The following is a 17,215-nucleotide window of genomic DNA, read 5'->3' on the forward strand; positions in this document are numbered from 1 at the left end:
CCCCCCCCCCGCCGACCGCAGCCCCAGGCGCGGGCCCTGCCCCAGCACAGACACAGGGAGCCGGTGGGGCAAAGGGGGCTTTACTGAGGGGGCAGCCCCCCGGGGAGGAGGGACACTAGGCGTCCAGGCGGCACAGGGGGCTGTCATAGACCATCTGCAGGTTGACGCGGTGTCCCACCAGCTCCCGAATGTTGTTGATGCCATACTTGATCATGGTGGGGCTGGGGTAGGAGAAAAGGAGATCAGCAGGGGTGGCCCCCTCGCCACACCGTGGTCCCTGGCTGCCCCCCCCCCCCCCCCCCCCGAAAACTCACCGTTCCAGTGAGAGCCCCCAGGCGATGACGGAGACGTTCTCGGGAAGCCCCATGGGCAGCAACAGCTCAGGGCGGAAGACCCCCGAGTTTCCCACCTCAACCCACTTCTTCAGGCCTGGGGGGTGAGGTGGGGGCCCCCGCCCCATGGCAGTGAGGCGGAGGCCCTGCTCATGGGGCACCCCAGAGAACCCCCACCTCAGAGCGAGACCAGGCCACCCCATATTGGGACCCCAGAGACAGCCCCTCCGTAGGGGTACCCCGAAGCCCACCCCCCCAGGGAAAAGACTGACCCCCAATCCAAAGGGGCACCCCAAAGCCCCCCAGCCCATAGGGAAGAGAATGAAGCTAAGCTAGCTGCCACCCCAAAAAAAGTCACCTAAGTTCCCGCCCTCTCTGTGGACGCTGATGCAGACCATGGGGTGTTCCCCCCATTCTTTGGGTGCATATGCAGAACCTGAGGCTCCTTTGGGGGACCATGCAGATCCCCAGGACCCCCCTACCCTATAGGGCAACCCACACAAACCCCTGAGGCCCCCCTCACCCTCATGATAGCTGAACACCTCCATGCTGGGTTCTGTGTAGGGGTTATAGGCTGGCTTGAAGCGCAGCTGGGTGATGCCTGGGGACAAAAGAGAGATGAGGGAGGGTCCTGGGGACCCCCTGGGTGCCCCTCCTGGTGGCCCCCGTACCCAGCTTGGTGAAGAACTGCCGGAGGATGCCCATGAGGTGGCCAAGGGTGAGGCCGCGGTCAGCCACCACCCCTTCCACCTGATGGAACTCGGCCAGATGGGTGGCATCTAAGCTCTCGTTGCGGAACACCCGGTCGATGGAGAAGTACTTCACTGGAGAAAACTTCTCCTGGTTGGGGGGGGTGGCAAAAGAAAAATGGGGTCAGGTGGGGGCCCCTCCACCCCAAAACTCCCTCCCATGCGTCCCCCCAAACCCATCCCACCTGGCGGGCCAGCTGGTAGAGCATGCGGGCGCTGGTGGATGTGGTGTGGGTGCGCAGCAGGTTCCTCCGCGCCTCCTCCAGCCGCCATTCATACTTGTACCTAAGGAGGGTAGCTCAGCTTGGAGGGGAATGGGTGGAGAGACCCCCCAACTCGCCCCCGCCCCAGGGTCTCATCCTCACCCCTGTGAGCCGTAGCCTCCCTGCGAGTGGACCTTCTTCACCTTGGCCGTGTAGCCGGCAGGCAGCTCAGGGGCCTTGGCGGGGTCTGGGGTGGGGCACAGACATGGAGGTGGGGGGACAGTGGGGTTTGGGGGGGGGCCCTGTGCCCCCCCTCCCTTCCCCTGCACCCACCTTGCAGGAAGAAGGTGTCATGTTGGTCGCGGGCTGGGTGCTGCTGGGGCTGGAACAGAGCATCAAAATTCCAGAAGGAACTTTCCACAAAATTGTTGGTGGGCATCTCTGTGAACCTGTGGGCCACAATGTCAGTGGGGGGCCATGTCCCCTCCCGGCGAGGGGATCCCCCTGGGACCCCCACTCACCCCATCTCCAGGAATATCTGGCGGAGCTGGGAGCGCACCTTCAGCAGGGGGTGGAGGTGGCCGCAGGCAGGCGGCAGCCCCAGGGCTGAGAAGTTGTAGGGCTTGAAGGGACGCTGCTGCCAGGAACCCCTGCAGGCAGGGTCAGGAGTCACAGTGGGGTCAGGGGGGTGTGTCATGGTGGGGTCATGGCAAGGTCAGGGGGTCACAGTGGGGCCGGTGGCCCCCCCACCTCCCAGACTCACGTAGCAATCATCTCTGGCGTCAGCTCCGTCTCCTGCCGTGCTACTGCAGTGCTGAAGGCACTGCCCTTGCGGATCCAGTAGGACTTCAGGGTGCTGGGGGGTGTGTGTGAGGAGGGGTGAGGGGGGTGCCCCCAAACCTGCCCCCACCCTCAAAGCCCCTTCCCCACCCTGCTCACACTTCCAGCAGCAGCTTCCTCCTCTTGAGGTCAGTGCGCTCACGCTCAGGCAGGTTCTCAGCCTCCCCCCGCTGCACCTGCTGCAAGCTCTCCTGCACCCCGTCCTGCACCTCTGCCACCTGCACGGCACCGGGGGGCACGGGGGGGGTTGTGTCACAGTGGGGTGTGGGGGTGCAGGGCAGACCCCCACTCCCTGGGGGCTGGGCCCTGAGGACAGGGACAGCCCCAACCCTGGCAAGGCCACCCTGTCCCCCCCGGGGATGCTCCAGGGGGCCCCCCTCTGCCCCCCCGTGACCCTTGGCCAGATCCCCCTGGACACTCCTGGCTCCATGGGACCCCTGTCCACCCTTCTGGGACCCCCAGCTGGTCCCCCCCCAAGAATACTCCAGGGGACCCCTGTCTGCCCCCCCCAGGATACTCCTGGGTCCATGGAACCCCATCTGCGCCACCTGGGACCCCTGCCCAGCCCTCCCAGGACACTCTTGGCTCCATGGGACCCTTGTCCACCCTCCTGGGCCCCCCATCCACTCCCCCAGGATACTTCTGGCTCCATGGGACCCCCACCTAGGACCCCTGCCCAGCCCCCCTTGGATACTCCCAGCTCCACAAGACCCCTGCTCAGTCCCACCGGGACCTCCATCCACTCCTCCCGGGCCTCTCCCAGACCCTCCAGGACCCCCTCCCTGGGACACTCACAGCTCGGACGACCCGTGGGCCCCCAGGCGCCCCCTTCTCCAGGCGCAGCCACTTGTTTGCCATGGCCTTGCTAAAGCCCACGGAGCCACCGGGCAGCTTCTGCGGGGACGGGGCGGCTGTGAGAGACCCGGTGCGCCCTCCACCAGCCCCGGTGCCCCCGCCCCCGCAGTGCTCACCATGGCGTCGCTCTGGGGCAGCCCCTCGGCCGGGAGGCTCCGGAAGAGCCGCACCTCGGGGCTGCCGTCCCGAAGCACCTCCACACCCTCGGGGCTCAGCTCCCACCGCCGCGTTGCCCGCGCCTCAGCCTCGATCACCTGTGGGCACCACCGGCGGTGGGGCCGGGGTCGGTAACCGGGGAAGCACCGGGGCATGTGGAGTGCCGGTGGCAGTACCGGGCTCAGTACCAGGGCCAGTACCGGGGCGGGGAGCACCAGGGTCATGTACCGGGGCCGGGGGCAGTACCGGGCTCAGTACCGGGGCTGGGGCCAATACCGGGGCGGGGAGTACCAGGGTCAGTACCGGGGCTGGGGGAGCGCCGAGGGCAGTAACGGCTGGGGCCAGCACCAGGGCTGGGGCCAGCACCAGGGCTGGGGCCAGCCCGCACAACACCCCCGCTCCCCCCCCAGTGCCCCGCCGCTCCCACCTCCCCTAGCGCCTGGAGGCTCTTGACGGCGCCCACGAGCGTCTGGTGGTCGAGGCCAAGCGCGGCGGCCGTCTCAAGGCTACAGAGGCCTGCGCCTGGCCCCGCTGCCTCCCGCTCCAGCCGCTGCAGCAGCAGCTCAGCCACGCTTGGCGACATCACGCCGGTCGGAAGTGCTCCCCGCGCCCGCCGGAAGTGCTCCCCTCGCCCGCCGGAAGTGGGGACGCTCCCCGTGCCGGCCGGAAGTGGGAGCGCAGGGTCCGCCGGGCGACATCTTGAGTGTGGCCAAGCCCTCAGCGGCCGCCTGGGGCGGGGGAGGCTGCCGGTGCTACGGGAGGGCCGTGACGTTGCGATGCGGCGGAGTGGCGGCGTAAGAAGTCTTAGTCCTCCCGTTACCGTAGCAACGAGTCCCCCGAGCCTGGTTTTGTGGCCTGCCCCTGGCGGTGACCAGGTGCCCTGCTGCCATGACAACAGTCACCACGCCGCTGGGGCCAGGTCTGGGGACACCAGCGCTTCCTTAACCCAGCCCGCCCTCTCCCGTCTGCCGTGACGCTATGGGACCGTATGGCATCGCTGCTGTGCCACAGCACCATTTTAGGTCATAAAGCCCCTGGACGAGGAGCCCCTTCACCCTCTGCGCCACGTGCCTCCCTCCCCTTCCCGTAGTCCCCTGCTATGCTGGGGTCCCCCGTGTCTTCCCGGTGCTATTATGGGATGGTGGGCACCGCCCCCCACGTGGCCCGCGGGCGGCCTGGCCCTTTAAGAGCGCCCGGCCCCACGTGACTGCGGTGACGCACCCAGAGGAGGGAGGGGCAGGCGCGCGCCCGGGGGGGGGCGTCTCCCGCCGAACGCGTGGTCGCTCCTCATTGGCTACCGTGCCCAGCCAATGGGAAGCGGCCATCTGGGACGCCAACGTTCGGGGGCGCCGTCTCCACCGGCAAGCGGGCGGACGGCCAATAGGAGCGGGCCCTGCGCGGACGCGGACCAATGGGCTAGGGCCAGGGGCGGGCCGAGGGGCGGCGGGCGGATAAAACGGGGCGCCGCCTCCGCCCCCCTCCGCAGTGCCGGGCGCCGCCAGGCCGGGAGGGAGCAAGCTCTTGGCACCGCCGCGTGGGACTTGCCGCCATGAGCCGCCTCACTCTCCCCGTCCTGCTCGGTGTTTTCCTGGCGCTGGCGGTGGCTGGGCCCGCCCAGTTCTTCCGGGAGGAATTCGGGGACGGAGGTGAGGGTGGGGGTCCCCGCGGTGGGAGAGGGCTGAGGGGAGGGCGGGGCCTGAGGGAGGTCCTCTGAGGTGAAGGGGATGTGGGGGGGTGGGAGTCTTCTGAGGTGAAGCGGACCTGGGGAGGTCCCTGAGGTATGGGGGGTGAGGGGGGTGGTCCCCTGAGCTGAAGGTAAACTAGGTGGGGGTCATCTGAAGTATTGGGACTGAACAGGGGTCCCCTGAGGTGACGGTGACCTGGGGGAGGGGTCCCCTGAGGTGAAGGGTACCTGGACAGGGGATCCCCTGAGCTGAGAGAGGGTACGGGGAAGCTGGGCGGCCTCCCTGGGCTGCGGTGGGGGGTGCCTTGCTTGTGGGAGTGGGTGGGAAGGTGAGGGGTCTCACCTCGGGTAAGGAGGATGCGGGGCATTGGAGGGATGGGAGGGGAGAGGGCAATGGGTCAGGCCCCCCAGGTAGAGCTGCGGGAGGTAAGGGCCAGCTGGGATGGAGGATCAGGACCCCCATATCCCAAGAGGACATGGGGTGCCTGGAGGGAGCTTTGTGTTGGAGGTTTGGGCTGGGGAGAACGGTTGTGGAAGGACACAGGGGGCTAAGAGGTGCCCCCCTCTCCTAGCTTGGGGTGCCAGAGAGGCAGTGGGTGGTGATTGTTAGGTGGGGGGGACCTCGCCAAGGGGTAGGGGCTGCTGGCTGCAGGGTGATAAGGGGCCTGGGGGTGTTGCCTATGGCGGGAGGCAGGACAGGTCCTGGCTCACACTGTGGGGTGGGGAGGTGGGGTGTTGTGTTACTTATCTGGGACCCTAAATCCTTCTGCAGCCCCTCCCAGGAAGAGACACCCCTAATGCTGAGCTCTCTCTGGGGCTCCCAGCAGTGAGGGGGGAGTGGGGAGCTGTGTGGGACCTCTAGCTCTGGAATGTGATGTGCCTGGCCGTGAGCTGCTGTGCTCTGGGGGTGGGGGCTGCGGGCAGAAGGGCCTCCCCAGCTATGGGGAGGGGGCTCGGGGTCCTGAGCACTCCCCTTCCACAGATGCCTGGACCCGCCGGTGGGTGGAGTCTAAGCACAAGCCTGACTACGGCCGGTTTGTTCTCACGGCTGGGAAGTTTTACGGCGATGCTGAGAAGGACAAAGGTAAGTGGGGGCAGGCAGTGACTGTGCCGGATGGGGACAGTGTGGCATTCCCCGTGTCCCAACGCACCCGTGTCCCACAGGGATCCAGACAAGCCAAGATGCCCGGTTCTATGCCATCTCTTCTCGCTTTGAGCCCTTCAGCAACCGGGACAAGACGCTGGTGGTGCAATTTACAGTGAAACACGAACAGAACATTGACTGCGGTGGCGGCTATGTCAAGCTCTTCCCAGCCAGCCTCAACCAGGAGGACATGCATGGCGACTCAGAGTACAACATTATGTTTGGTGGGTCCCTGGAACCGCCCACAGCCCCCCACGATGGTGTGGGGACCCCCCACTCACCTCTTGCCTCTGCCCCCCAGGCCCTGACATCTGTGGCCCCGGCACTAAGAAGGTTCACGTCATCTTCAACTACAAGGGGAAAAATGTCCTGATCAACAAGGATATTCGGTGCAAGGTGGGTGTGTGAGGGGCACGGGGGGGGGGCTGGTTGTGCCGGGGGGGGGGAGGCGTTGTCCCTAGCCATGCTGAGCCCTCTGGTTTTTGTAGGATGATGAGTTCACCCATCTCTACACGCTGGTGGTGCGGCCTGATAACACTTACGAGGTGAAGATTGACAACGGGCGAGTGGAGTCGGGGAGTCTGGAGGAGGACTGGGACTTCCTGCCCCCCAGGAAGATCAAGGACCCTGAGGCTCGGAAACCTGATGATTGGGACGAGCGGGCCAAGATTGATGACCCTGAGGACACTAAGCCTGAGGTGGGGGAGCTCCAGAGGGAGGTGGTGGGGTGCTGCAGGGGAGGGGGCTGTGGCAGTGCCCTGACCCTGTCCAGCCCCCCAGGACTGGGACAAGCCCGAACACATCCCTGACCCCGATGCCAAGAAGCCAGAAGACTGGGATGAGGAGATGGATGGGGAGTGGGAGCCCCCTGTTATCCAGAACCCTGAGTACAAGGTGAGGCTGAGGGTCTGCGGGGGGGGTTTCCAGGGGAAGGGCTGAGCCCCCCCCCTGACAACCCCCCGACCCCCCTAGGGCGAGTGGAGGCCCCAGCAGATCGACAACCCAGACTACAAGGGCAAGTGGGTGCACCCTGAAATTGACAACCCTGAGTACAGCCCCGACCCCCACCTCTACGCCTACGACAGCTTCGGGGTCATTGGCCTTGACCTCTGGCAGGTGGGTGGGGGTGTGATGGGGGTCTCATGTGCCCTCCCTAGGACCCCCCCCCGATTGCCTCTGTCCCCCACAGGTGAAGTCTGGTACCATCTTTGATAACTTCCTCATCACGGATGACGAGAAGCTAGCAGAGGAGATTGGAAATGAGACCTGGGGGGCCACCAAGGTATGGGAGGGGACCCTCGGTGACACTCCCCTCCCATGACACTCCCCTGCCTTCCCCCAGGACACACACTCCCTGCCCCAACCACCCTTCCAGAACTATGCCCCCTACCCCCAAATCCCGTCTTTTCTCCCTCAGGATCCCCCCAGCAATCCCATCTTCCCCCATCCTGAGACCTCTCTGGTGAACCCCATCTTGTCCCCCCAGACACCCACCCACCTGCCCCAAGTGAACCTTCCCCCCAGTGATTCACATACCCCCCCCCCCGCCCCCCCCCTCAGGGGACTCTACCCCGCTGCTAATCGCCCTCTGTGACACCCTCCCCCAGGAAGCGGAGAAGAAAATGAAGGAGCAGCAGGACGAGGAGCAGCGGAAGAAGCAGGAGGAGGAGGAGAAGCAGCAGAAGGAGGAGGAGGGCGACGACGAGGGGGAAGATGAGGATGAGGAGGAGGAGGAGCCCGAGGCCGAGCCCGAGGAGGCGGAGGCGGCCCCGCGGGACGAGCTGTGAGGGCCCCCGGCGGGACCCTACTGTCTCTGTGAGACCTGGACTCTTTTCTACGCGCCCCCCGCCTGCGGGCCCGGGGAGCGGGGGCCGGGCCGGGCCCCTCAGCGGAGCGAGGACTCGGGAACGGCGCCGGGGCCCGGTACCGGCGGAGGGGAGGGGGGACGGGGACAGGAAGAGAAAAAGGGAGAGGGGGCTGCGACCCCTGCCCCCCCCGCCGGTACCGGCGCGGTGATGGGGGTGGGTGGCTGGCGGGGAGGTGTGGGGGGGCTCCGCGGGCGCACGTGACTGTACGGGTGTTGCGAATCCGGTTTCTATTAAATTAACGCTCGGTCCCGGCCGTGGCCTCCGCGCCATCTTCCCGCTGTTCGCCGCCATTTTGTGCCGCCGTGCACCTCACGTGATGAAGGGGCGCGGGGTGGGGGCGGGGCAGGTTCCGTGCGGCACGTGATGCGCGCTGGGGCGGGGCTTGGCTCTGCCGACGCCGTGACGTAATTCCGGTCGCGCGTCACGTGGCGGAAGCGGTGGGGCGCCTAAGATGGCGGCGGCGTGAGTTGCATGTTGTGGGGCCGCCGGGAGGAGCCGCCGCCGCCGCGCCATGGCGGTCACCGTGACGCTGAAGACGCTGCAGCAGCAAACGTTCAAAATCCGGATGGAGCCGCACGAAACGGTGAGCGCGGCCTCGGCCCGGAGCGGCTCCGGCCTTGGCCTTACCCCCCCCCCTCGGCGCTGGGCTGGCGGGGGGGGCCGGGCCTGCTTACCCCCCCCCCCGCGCTGTGCTGAGGGAGGGGCCGGGCCAGCTCCCGCTCCCCCGTAGCGCTGCCTGGGGGAACCGGGCCTGCTCCCCCCGCGCTGCGCTGAGCTGGGGGGGTGGGGCGGGCCTGCCCCAGCCCCGCTGCGGGGGTGTCTGTTTTCCTCCCCGTCGTGTGGGGCGGCCCCGGGGTTTTTGAGCTGGTGGCGGGTGTCCTCCATCCTGCCCTGTGTATGGGCGTATGTCGAGGGTGTCGCGGTCGCTCTCCCACCCGCTGTGGGGCAGCTCAGGGTTTCTGTGCCGTTTTCTGGGGGGAGTACATAAACGCGGGGGTCCTCGTCCCCCTCCCAGCCACAGCGGGGCTGGGGCCAGCCCTGGGTTTCTGTTGTTGTGGGGTGTGTGTCTCCCCCCCATCCATGGGGGTACAATGGGGGGTTCTCAGTCCTGCTCTCACCTGCAGTGGGACACGGAGGGGTGGCCCGGGGTTTCTGTGTCATTGTAGAGTGTAACACACACCCTGGGGGGGGGCTCTGTGTTTTCATTTGGGAGCAGGGTAATGTGGGGGGTGGGGGGCACATCGTGTGTTGTGCAGCCTGATGATCCCCAGTGCCCCCACCCTGCCACAGTGGCGGGGGGGGGGGACACAGATGCTGGGTCCTCTGCACACTAAGGAGGATGAGGGAGTAATTATTTGGGTGGGGCTCAACATCGGGGAGTGCCTGCTCCCCTCCCCTCCCCTCCCCCCCCATGCTTACAGGTCTACCCAGCGCTCCCTCCCGCCCCTCCCCAGCAACTCCCCACCTCACCCCTGAGCCTGTAGCTCCACCAGCCCCATACAGAATGATGATTTTCCTGTCGCAGAGGATGGTGGCACCCCATTTTTTTGGGATGACTGTGTGTGTTTTTGGGGTGACCCTGGGTGCGGGTTGCCACTGAGACTCCCCCCATACCATGACCCCATCCTACACCCTCAGGTGCGGGCACTGAAGGAGAAGATCGAGGCAGAGAAGGGCAGTGATGCCTTCCCTGTGGCCGGCCAGAAGCTCATCTACGCCGGGAAGATCCTGAGTGATGACGTCCCGATCCGCGAGTACCGCATTGATGAGAAAAACTTTGTGGTTGTTATGGTGACCAAGGTGGGACCTCTCCAGGTCTCCTGCAAACACAAACCCCCTTAGACCCCCCCCTCCTTGCTGATGCCTCCCTCCCACAGGCTAAGTCTGCGTTGGGCACTGCAGCCCCCGAGGCTGGAGCTGGCGGCACATCAGAGCCTCCCGCAGCACCGGGGCCCCCCCCGGCCGCTGATGCCATCCCCCCGCCACCGGCTGCCCCCAGCGAGGAGACACCAGCCCATGACCTCCCTCCACTCACCCTCTCAGAGCCTGCCACGGGGTAAGGTGGGGGGCACAGCGCGGAGGGGTGTGGGATCGGGGCGGGGGTTCTAATTGTGTCAAACCATGTGGTGCGAGGATGTGGCAGACAGGAGAAGCACAAGCAAAGCGTTTGGAGGGGCTGTGGGGGATTAGGAGCTGGCACAGAGGAGATTTGGGAGGGGAGGTGTGGGGGTAGCATAGCAGGAGAGTGGGGGATGGGGGGGTCAGGGGGGATGGTTGTGCCCTGGCATTCCTGGAAAGACCACGGCTGCCACGTCTCTCTTTTTGAATCCGCAGCTCTGTTCCCCCCGCAGGTAGTGCGGGGCGCTCAGCTGATGCCGCCTCTACCCTCGGTGGGTCCTGGGTGTGTGTGGGAATAGGGGGGGGGGATGTCCATCCTCGGGGGGGGAGACACAGGCACCAGGCAGGTGTGTGTGTCCAGGGGGTGGGGGGAGACAGGCACCAGGCGGGTGTGTGTGGAGGGTTCCCTGGGGTGTGGCGACTTGTGGTCACCAGTGGGGTGGGCGTCCCTGATACGAGGGGGGCTGTGGAATGGGAGAAGGTAAAGGGGTTGGGTGGGGGGAGGGGGTGCAGGGGGAGCATGGAAGTTGTTTTGGTGGTCCCCGGGCAGGGAATAGGGTGCAGGGGGAAGGAATGCAGATGAACGGGAAGGTTTGAATTTGGGAGGGTTTGAAGGTGGGGTCCTTATTGTGGGGGAGAGAAGGTATGTGTGGGAGGTGGGGGATATGGGGGGGGGGTCCCTGGGGGAAGGGTGGATCGTCCTGGGCCAGTGCTGACACAAGATGGGCAGTGACGGGCTCGGAGTACGAGACAATGCTGACGGAGATCATGTCGATGGGCTATGAGCGGGAGCGGGTGGTTGCCGCGCTGCGCGCCAGCTACAACAACCCCCACCGCGCTGTCGAGTACCTGCTGACGGTGAGCTGGGGGGGGGGGGGGGGGGGGGGGGGGGGCGGGGGGATCGGGGGAGGGTCTCAGGGCCACCCTGACCCACCTCCCCCCAACCCCTAGGGCATCCCCGGCAGCCCCGAGCCCGAGCGCCCGCCAGTGCAGGAGAGCCGCCCCCCGGAGCAGCCAGCGCCTGAAGGTCAGTGGGGTGGGGGCAGGGGTACGTGCCCAGGGGTGGGGTCATGGCTGGCATAGGTCCTTCTGTTGGGATGTGGCTTAAAAGACTTTCCCGCTTAGGGGCGTGGCTTAAGGGTTACACCCCACTGGGGGTGTGGTCTAGCTACTTTTCCCTTTGGTGGTGTGGCCATATGGCTCCTCCTCTTTGGGTGTGGCTTAAAGTGTGGCCTGGAGGTCCCTCTCATTGGCGGATGCATGGTATAAGGCTTCTGTCAAGTTGGAGGCACCTCCCCTTTTGGGGGCGTGGTTCTCAGGCTCCTCCCTTTGGGGGAGTGGCCTATTCTACCCCCTTTTGGGTGTGACTTATGGGACTGTCCAGGTGGAGGCGTGGTCTACAGACCCCTCCCATTGGGGGTGTGGCTTGGGGGGGCCTACCTGAATGCTCCTCCCCCTGGGGTGTGGCCTGGTCCACCCCACCCCGGGGCACTCCTTGCCCTGGGGTGTGTGTGGGTGGCTTTACTGGCCTTGTCACAATGAGAGGGTGTGGCCTGGACAGGCCCCGCCTCTCCAAGGGGTGTGGTCTGGTGGACGTGGCCAGGGGGCATTCACCTCTTTGGGGCATTCCCAGGGCAAAGCCTGAGGGGGGCCTCTCCTCCTGGATGGGATTGTGTCCCTGTCAGGCCCCACCCTGTGGGTGTGGCTCACTCAGACCCCACCCCCTGACCCCACCTCACCCACCCACAGGGGAGAACCCACTGGAGTTCCTGAGGGAGCAGCCCCAGTTCCAGAACATGCGGCAGGTGATCCAGCAGAACCCAGCCCTGCTGCCCGCCCTGCTCCAGCAGCTGGGCCAGGAGAACCCCCAGCTGCTCCAGGTACTTCCCAGCACCCCCAGAGCGACCCCCACCCCCTCCCTCATCCCCCCACCCCCTCCCCTCCCTCACCCCCCTCCCCTGCCTCCCCCAGCAAATCAGCCAGCACCAGGAGCAATTCATCCAGATGTTGAATGAGCCGTTGGGCGAGCTGGGCGACCTCGAGGGGGAGATGGGCGCCATCGGGGACGAGTCCCCCCAGATGAACTACATCCAGGTGACGCCTCAGGAAAAAGAAGCCATAGAAAGGGTAAGGAGGAGGGGGGCACTGTGGCGGGGAGGTGGGGGGGGGGGGCAGGCACCAGCGCTTGGCCATCAGCAGGGTGCAGGAGGAAGCTCCTTGCCGTCAGTAGGGACCAGAGTTAACAGGCTTTTTGGCCCCTTACGCTACCGGTGACATCCAGCCACCAGCAGGAAGCAGAGTTTAGCACTGAGGCAAGCAACGTGGAGTTGTCATTAGGGTTCAGAGTTAACACTGGTTGCACACATTGGGGTCTTACGGCTGGTAGCACTTGGGCTGTGGTCATTAGGCTCTAGAGTTAACGGCAGCGGAAGACAGGTCAGTGGGAGTCAGAAATGCTGTAGCTGCTCTTCAGCCATCAGTAGGGACCAGAGTTAACACCCAGTGACGTGTACAGAGCTAACGTTACGGGGCACACAGTGCTATCACTAGGCTTTAGAGTTAACAGGGCTGGCTCTGGCGTTAACAATGAAGTTGCACCTGCCCTGGGCCGGGGGTGTCAGTAGGTCCCAAAGTGAACGCTCCCTCCCCCCCCCCCCCAACAGTTGAAGGCACTGGGCTTCCCCGAGAGCCTGGTGATCCAGGCCTACTTTGCCTGCGAGAAGAACGAGAACCTGGCGGCCAACTTCCTGCTCAGCCAGAACTTCGATGATGACTGAGGGGCCGGGGCTGGCGCCCCCCACCTTCTCTCCCCCGTTGGAGGGGGGGCCATGGGGCCCACAGGGGGACACACAAACACAGACATTTGCACGGCCCCTCCCTCCCCTCCCCGGGGCTTTGGGTCTGGCTGGGGAGGGGCAGGATTGGGACCCCCATTGGGCCCCAGCCCTGCCACTCTCCTGAGGGAGCAGCAGTGATCAGTGGAGCCCCCCCGCCCCCCCTCCCCCTGCTGTGGGGGTGCTCAGCAAACCCCTTCCTCCTTGTCGTGCCCCTTCCCCCCACCCCACCCCCTTCCCCCCCCCCCCCCTTCAACCCCAGGGGGTGGAGGGGGAGTCAGGGGGTGGGCAGCCGCGGGAAAAAATACAACACAGAGGTAGGGGGATAAGATTAAATGCAGAATTTTCAACCCATTTTGGGCTCGCGTAGGTGTGATTTGATGGGGGGGGGCACATTTAGGAGGAGACGGTCCCTGGGGTCTTGGTGGGGGCTCCGGGGGGAGGCTGGGAGGCGGCAGCAGCTTCGGCAGCGGCCAAGGCACTGCGGGCAGCTTCTTGGCGCTCCTGCCGCTGCCGCCGCTTCTCCTCACGCCGCTGCTGCCGCTCCAGGTCCTGCAGCAGCACCTGGGCCTGGGGGCTGTCGCGGCGGGGGGTGCCGCGGCTGGAGGGTCCCCCCGCCAGCCCTGCTTCGGCCAACAGCCGCTGCCGCCGCGCCGCCTCCTGCCGCGCTCGCTCCCGCGCCTGTGCCCGCTCCTGCTGCCAGGCACTTATCCGTGCTGGCATTGCCGCCAGGCTGCGGGCCACCAGCTGCTGCCTGCGGTGGGACAGCAGCGCTGGGGACACTCCCCGGGATGGGGGACAGTGCTCCCCGGGATTGGGACACCCCCCAGGGATGGGGCGGTGCCCTGGGACACACCTCTGGAATGGAATCGGCTTCCTCCCCCCCCCCCCCCCCCCCCCCCCCGAGATGGGGATAACCCCTGCAGGCTGGGGACAAGCCCCTTCAATGCTCACACTTCTGCCCAGTGTGTGCCTTCCAGCCCCGATCCCAGTTCTCCCAGTGCCCCTAGTATCCCTCAGCCCTGATCCCAGTCCTCCCAGTACCGTCAGTGCACCCCAGTCCCAATCCCAGTTTTCCCAGTACCGCCAGTGCTCACCCAGCCCCGATCCCAGTTCTCCCAGTGCCCCCCAGCCCTAATCCATTCTCCCAGTGCCTCTCCAGCTCTGCCCTCAGTGCCACTACTGTACCCCCAGTGCCCCCCCCCAGCTCTAATCCCAGTACCGCCAGTGCTCCTCCAGCCCTGATCCCCATTCCCCCAATGCCCCCCAGCCCCGATCCCAGTTCTCCCAGTGCCCCCAGCCCTAATCCATTCTCCCAGTACCTCTCCAGCTCCGCCCTCAGTGCCCGCCCAAGCTCTAATCCCAGTACCGCCAGTGCTCACCCAGCCCTGATCCCAGTGCCCCTAGTGCCCCTCAGCCCTGATTCCAGTTTTCCCAGTACCACCAGTGCTCCTCCAGCCCTGATCCCCGTTCCCCCAGTGCCCCCCAGCCCCGATCCCAGTTGTCCCAGTGCCCCTCAGCCCTGATTCCAATTTTCCCAGTACCGCCAGTGCTCCTCCAGCCCTGATCCCCGTTCCCCCAGTGCCCCTCAGCCCCGATCCCAGTTCTCCCAGTGCCCGCGGTACAACCCCAGTGCCTCTCCAGCCCCAATCCCACTGCTCCTCCAGCGCCGATCCCGGTGCCCCCGGCCCCCAGCGCCCCCACCTCTCCTGCCTCCGTCGCGCCTCCTCCCGCTCACGCCGCTCCAGCGCCGCCTCCATCTCCTGCAGCGACGGCTCCCACTCGCGTTCCTCCGCCACGATCGCCCGCAGCTGCTCGGGGTCCGGCCATAGCTGCCGCAGCGGCACCGCCGCCGCCTCCCCCAGCCGCCCGAACCGCCGCGCCGCCGCCCGCCGGTCGTCTGCGGCCGCCGGGGCCGGGCCCAGCCGCCGCCGCAGCGGGGCCGCCCGGTAAGGTCGCAGCGGGGCAGCGATGGCCGGCCAGGCCCGGACCTGGCCCAGCGCCCGCCGCCAGGGCGCCGCCATTTGAGCGGAAGTGACGTAGCGGAAAAGGCCCAATGGGAGGGCGGAAGTCGGGCAGGGGGTGACAGCTGGGGGCGGGCCTCCTGAGGTGAGGTGGTTGTCCCGGGGGGCGAGGGGGGTCCCTCTTCGTGGTGGGGGGGCTCCTCCTGGCGGGGGGGACCCCGAAACGGCGCTGGAAGTGTGTGTGTGGGGCAATGCTCCGAAACCGCCGCCTCTCCCCCGTGGAGGAGGGGTGGAGGTGGGCTGGGCCTGGCTTCCCCACCCCCCCCCCCCCCCCCCCCCCCATTTTTCAGTCGCAGCCAAACCTCGGGGCGCGCTGCCAAGGCCCCGCCGGCGTTAACCCCTCCCTGCCCGCGGCCCGGGCCCCCCGGACTCCCCCCAGCCCCAGCGAGGAGAGGCAGAAGCTTGGAGGGGGGTGGTGGTGTCCCTGTAAGTGGGTGACAGGAAAAGAGGGTGGGGGGCACCCAGCCGTGTGGCAGCGCCCTGCAAGTGGGCCCCACGGGGGGGCCGGGGCCCCCCCGACGCGTGGGTCCGCCCCTTCCCCCCCTCTGCTGGCTGGAGCTGCGGGGAGGGGAGGGGGGGGGGCTAATGGCTTCCAGGCCTTGGCAGCAGGGGGAAATCTGCTACTCGGTGGAGCCAAAATCGCCCCAAAATCTTCCCTGGGCCTCCTCGGTGTTGGGGACCTGGGGGTCCAAGCCCCCCCAGCTCTGCCCTTCCCTGCTGAACCCAGACAACCCCCCCAGCCAAGGGGAGGGGCTGCAAACTGGCCCAGTTTGGGGCAATTTTCCCCTATTTTGGGGCCTCTGCAGTTGCCCCGCCCCCACCTTTTCCCCGCCGCCAAGACCCCGACAGCCCCATTTACCCCCTGGGCAGGGCCATTCCCCCCGCCCCCCCTCAGCCCGGATTTCCCCCCCGGGGGGGGCATTCCCCCTCCCCAGGGTTTTCCTGTCCAGCCCCAGGTGGGCGACCCCCCTGCCACCAGGGTCCCTGTCCCACGTGTGTCCCCAGGGCTGGTGGGTGACACAGTGATGTACCGGTGCCCATCCTGGCATGTCAGGGGATGTTGTTGCATGTCAGGGCATGTTGTTGTATGTGGTGGCCTGTCGGAGCATGGTGCAGTGTGTCGGGGTGACATTTTATAACATGGCATGTCACAGCGTGTCAGGGCATGTCGGTGCATGTGGCAGCATGTCAGAGCCTGTTGCAGCATGACATTGCATGTCCTGGCATGTCACGGTGCGTTGTATGTGGTGGCCTGTCAGAGCATGCTGCAGTGTGTTAGGGGGTGACATTGCATGGCAGGGCAGGGCAAGTCATTGCATGTGGTGGCATGTCAGAGCCTGTTGCAGTGTGTTGGGGGTGTCTTTGCGTGTGAGGGCCTGTTGCAGTGTGTCAGGGGTGACATCGCACAGCATGGCATGTTAGGGCGTGTCATTGCATGTGTGGCCTGTCAGAGCCTGTTGCAGCGTGTTGGGGGCGACACTGCATGACAGGGCATATCACGGCATGTGGCGGGGGTGCAAATGCCATCCCCCTGTGCTCCCCTGCCCCCGCGTGGCTCCATCTGTGGCCCCAGCTGGTCACAGTGGCACATCTGGCACTGGTGGCCCCTGAGCAGCTGGGGTGGGGGAGGGGTGTGCTCAGGGGGCCCCGTGTGACACATGCTGGCTGCACATGCATGTGCACAGGGACACGGGGACTCACACACGCCAGACACCTGGGTCCCCTCTGGCCAGGGGGGCACCAGGTGCCTGGATGCCCGGGACCACCCTCTCCCCAGGTGTCACACACCCCCTGCCCCGTGTGCCTGGGGAGGCCAGGCAGGGCGGGGGGCTTTGTGCAGCCATGTCCCCTCCCAAGGACACCAGTGTCTGTCCCCCTCCCTCAGGACAGCAGTGTCCCCCCCCTCCCAGGACAGCAATGTCCCCCACCCCCCCAGAATAGTAGTGCCCCACCCCAAGACAGCAGTGTCCTGTGTCCCCCTCCCCCGGCCAGCCATGTGCCCCCCCCCAACCCGTGGCAGCAGCCCAGCATGGGGGAGGGCCACATCTGTGCCCACCCTCCCCTCCCCCACCCGGGGGGGCACAACAGCCAGGGAGACTGGCTGTTGGACACTGAGCCCCCCCTCCATTCCGGGTGTCCCCTCCAGCTGCTGTCCCCTGGCCCAGGGACCCCCGGAGGTGCTGGTGACACCAGGGTCACGCCAAGGCTGTGGGGCCTCACATGGCCCCTCAGGGACACGGTGGGGACACCACGGTGACAGCATCTCTGGCAGTGAAGGGGTGGCGGTGGTGGCAGTGGCAGTGCCAGCGCTGGCACCGGGTGGTGACAGATGGTGGAGGGACGCGGCCGCAGCCGGAATGACAGATGAGGCTGCCACTGTCACAGCCACCACCACTGCCATCGCCACT

The 17,215-nt window shown here is 66.5% G+C and overlaps 4 protein-coding genes across 4 annotated transcripts; 2 read left to right on the forward strand and 2 right to left on the reverse strand.

Annotated features, from left to right (window-relative positions):
- Window positions 1–64: 64 nt before the first annotated feature.
- On the reverse strand, window positions 65–3,747 carry FARSA (phenylalanyl-tRNA synthetase subunit alpha). The gene is made up of 13 exons (XM_040613303.1): window positions 3,563–3,747; window positions 3,096–3,233; window positions 2,920–3,018; window positions 2,224–2,342; window positions 2,048–2,140; window positions 1,806–1,934; window positions 1,618–1,733; window positions 1,447–1,531; window positions 1,267–1,366; window positions 1,004–1,172; window positions 856–933; window positions 315–429; window positions 65–221 (listed from the first exon to the last, which is right to left on the reverse strand). Exons 1-13 carry the CDS (start codon window positions 3,716–3,718, stop codon window positions 116–118), a joined length of 1,503 nt encoding a protein of 500 aa, XP_040469237.1. The 5' UTR covers window positions 3,719–3,747; the 3' UTR covers window positions 65–115.
- An 858-nt stretch (window positions 3,748–4,605) lies between these two features.
- CALR (calreticulin) lies at window positions 4,606–8,084 on the forward strand. Its single transcript, XM_040613304.1, has 9 exons — window positions 4,606–4,781; window positions 5,802–5,903; window positions 5,984–6,187; window positions 6,265–6,359; window positions 6,452–6,661; window positions 6,744–6,857; window positions 6,936–7,079; window positions 7,153–7,245; window positions 7,571–8,084. The coding sequence occupies exons 1-9, from the start codon at window positions 4,685–4,687 to the stop codon at window positions 7,748–7,750; spliced, it is 1,239 nt and encodes a 412-aa protein (XP_040469238.1). The 5' UTR covers window positions 4,606–4,684; the 3' UTR covers window positions 7,751–8,084.
- Window positions 8,085–8,244: 160 nt separating this feature from the next.
- RAD23A (RAD23 homolog A, nucleotide excision repair protein) lies at window positions 8,245–13,137 on the forward strand. Its single transcript, XM_040613305.1, has 9 exons — window positions 8,245–8,414; window positions 9,470–9,631; window positions 9,709–9,887; window positions 10,166–10,221; window positions 10,680–10,807; window positions 10,901–10,976; window positions 11,699–11,829; window positions 11,921–12,076; window positions 12,613–13,137. The coding sequence occupies exons 1-9, from the start codon at window positions 8,343–8,345 to the stop codon at window positions 12,724–12,726; spliced, it is 1,074 nt and encodes a 357-aa protein (XP_040469239.1). The 5' UTR covers window positions 8,245–8,342; the 3' UTR covers window positions 12,727–13,137.
- On the reverse strand, window positions 13,110–14,828 carry GADD45GIP1 (GADD45G interacting protein 1). The gene is made up of 2 exons (XM_040613310.1): window positions 14,488–14,828; window positions 13,110–13,537 (listed from the first exon to the last, which is right to left on the reverse strand). The coding sequence occupies exons 1-2, from the start codon at window positions 14,805–14,807 to the stop codon at window positions 13,180–13,182; spliced, it is 678 nt and encodes a 225-aa protein (XP_040469244.1). The 5' UTR covers window positions 14,808–14,828; the 3' UTR covers window positions 13,110–13,179.
- Between the last annotated feature and the right edge of the window lie 2,387 nt (window positions 14,829–17,215).

Source organism: Falco naumanni, chromosome 13 (genome assembly GCF_017639655.2).
Source record: "Falco naumanni isolate bFalNau1 chromosome 13, bFalNau1.pat, whole genome shotgun sequence".
In the NCBI taxonomy this organism is placed as follows: domain Eukaryota; kingdom Metazoa; phylum Chordata; class Aves; order Falconiformes; family Falconidae; genus Falco; species Falco naumanni.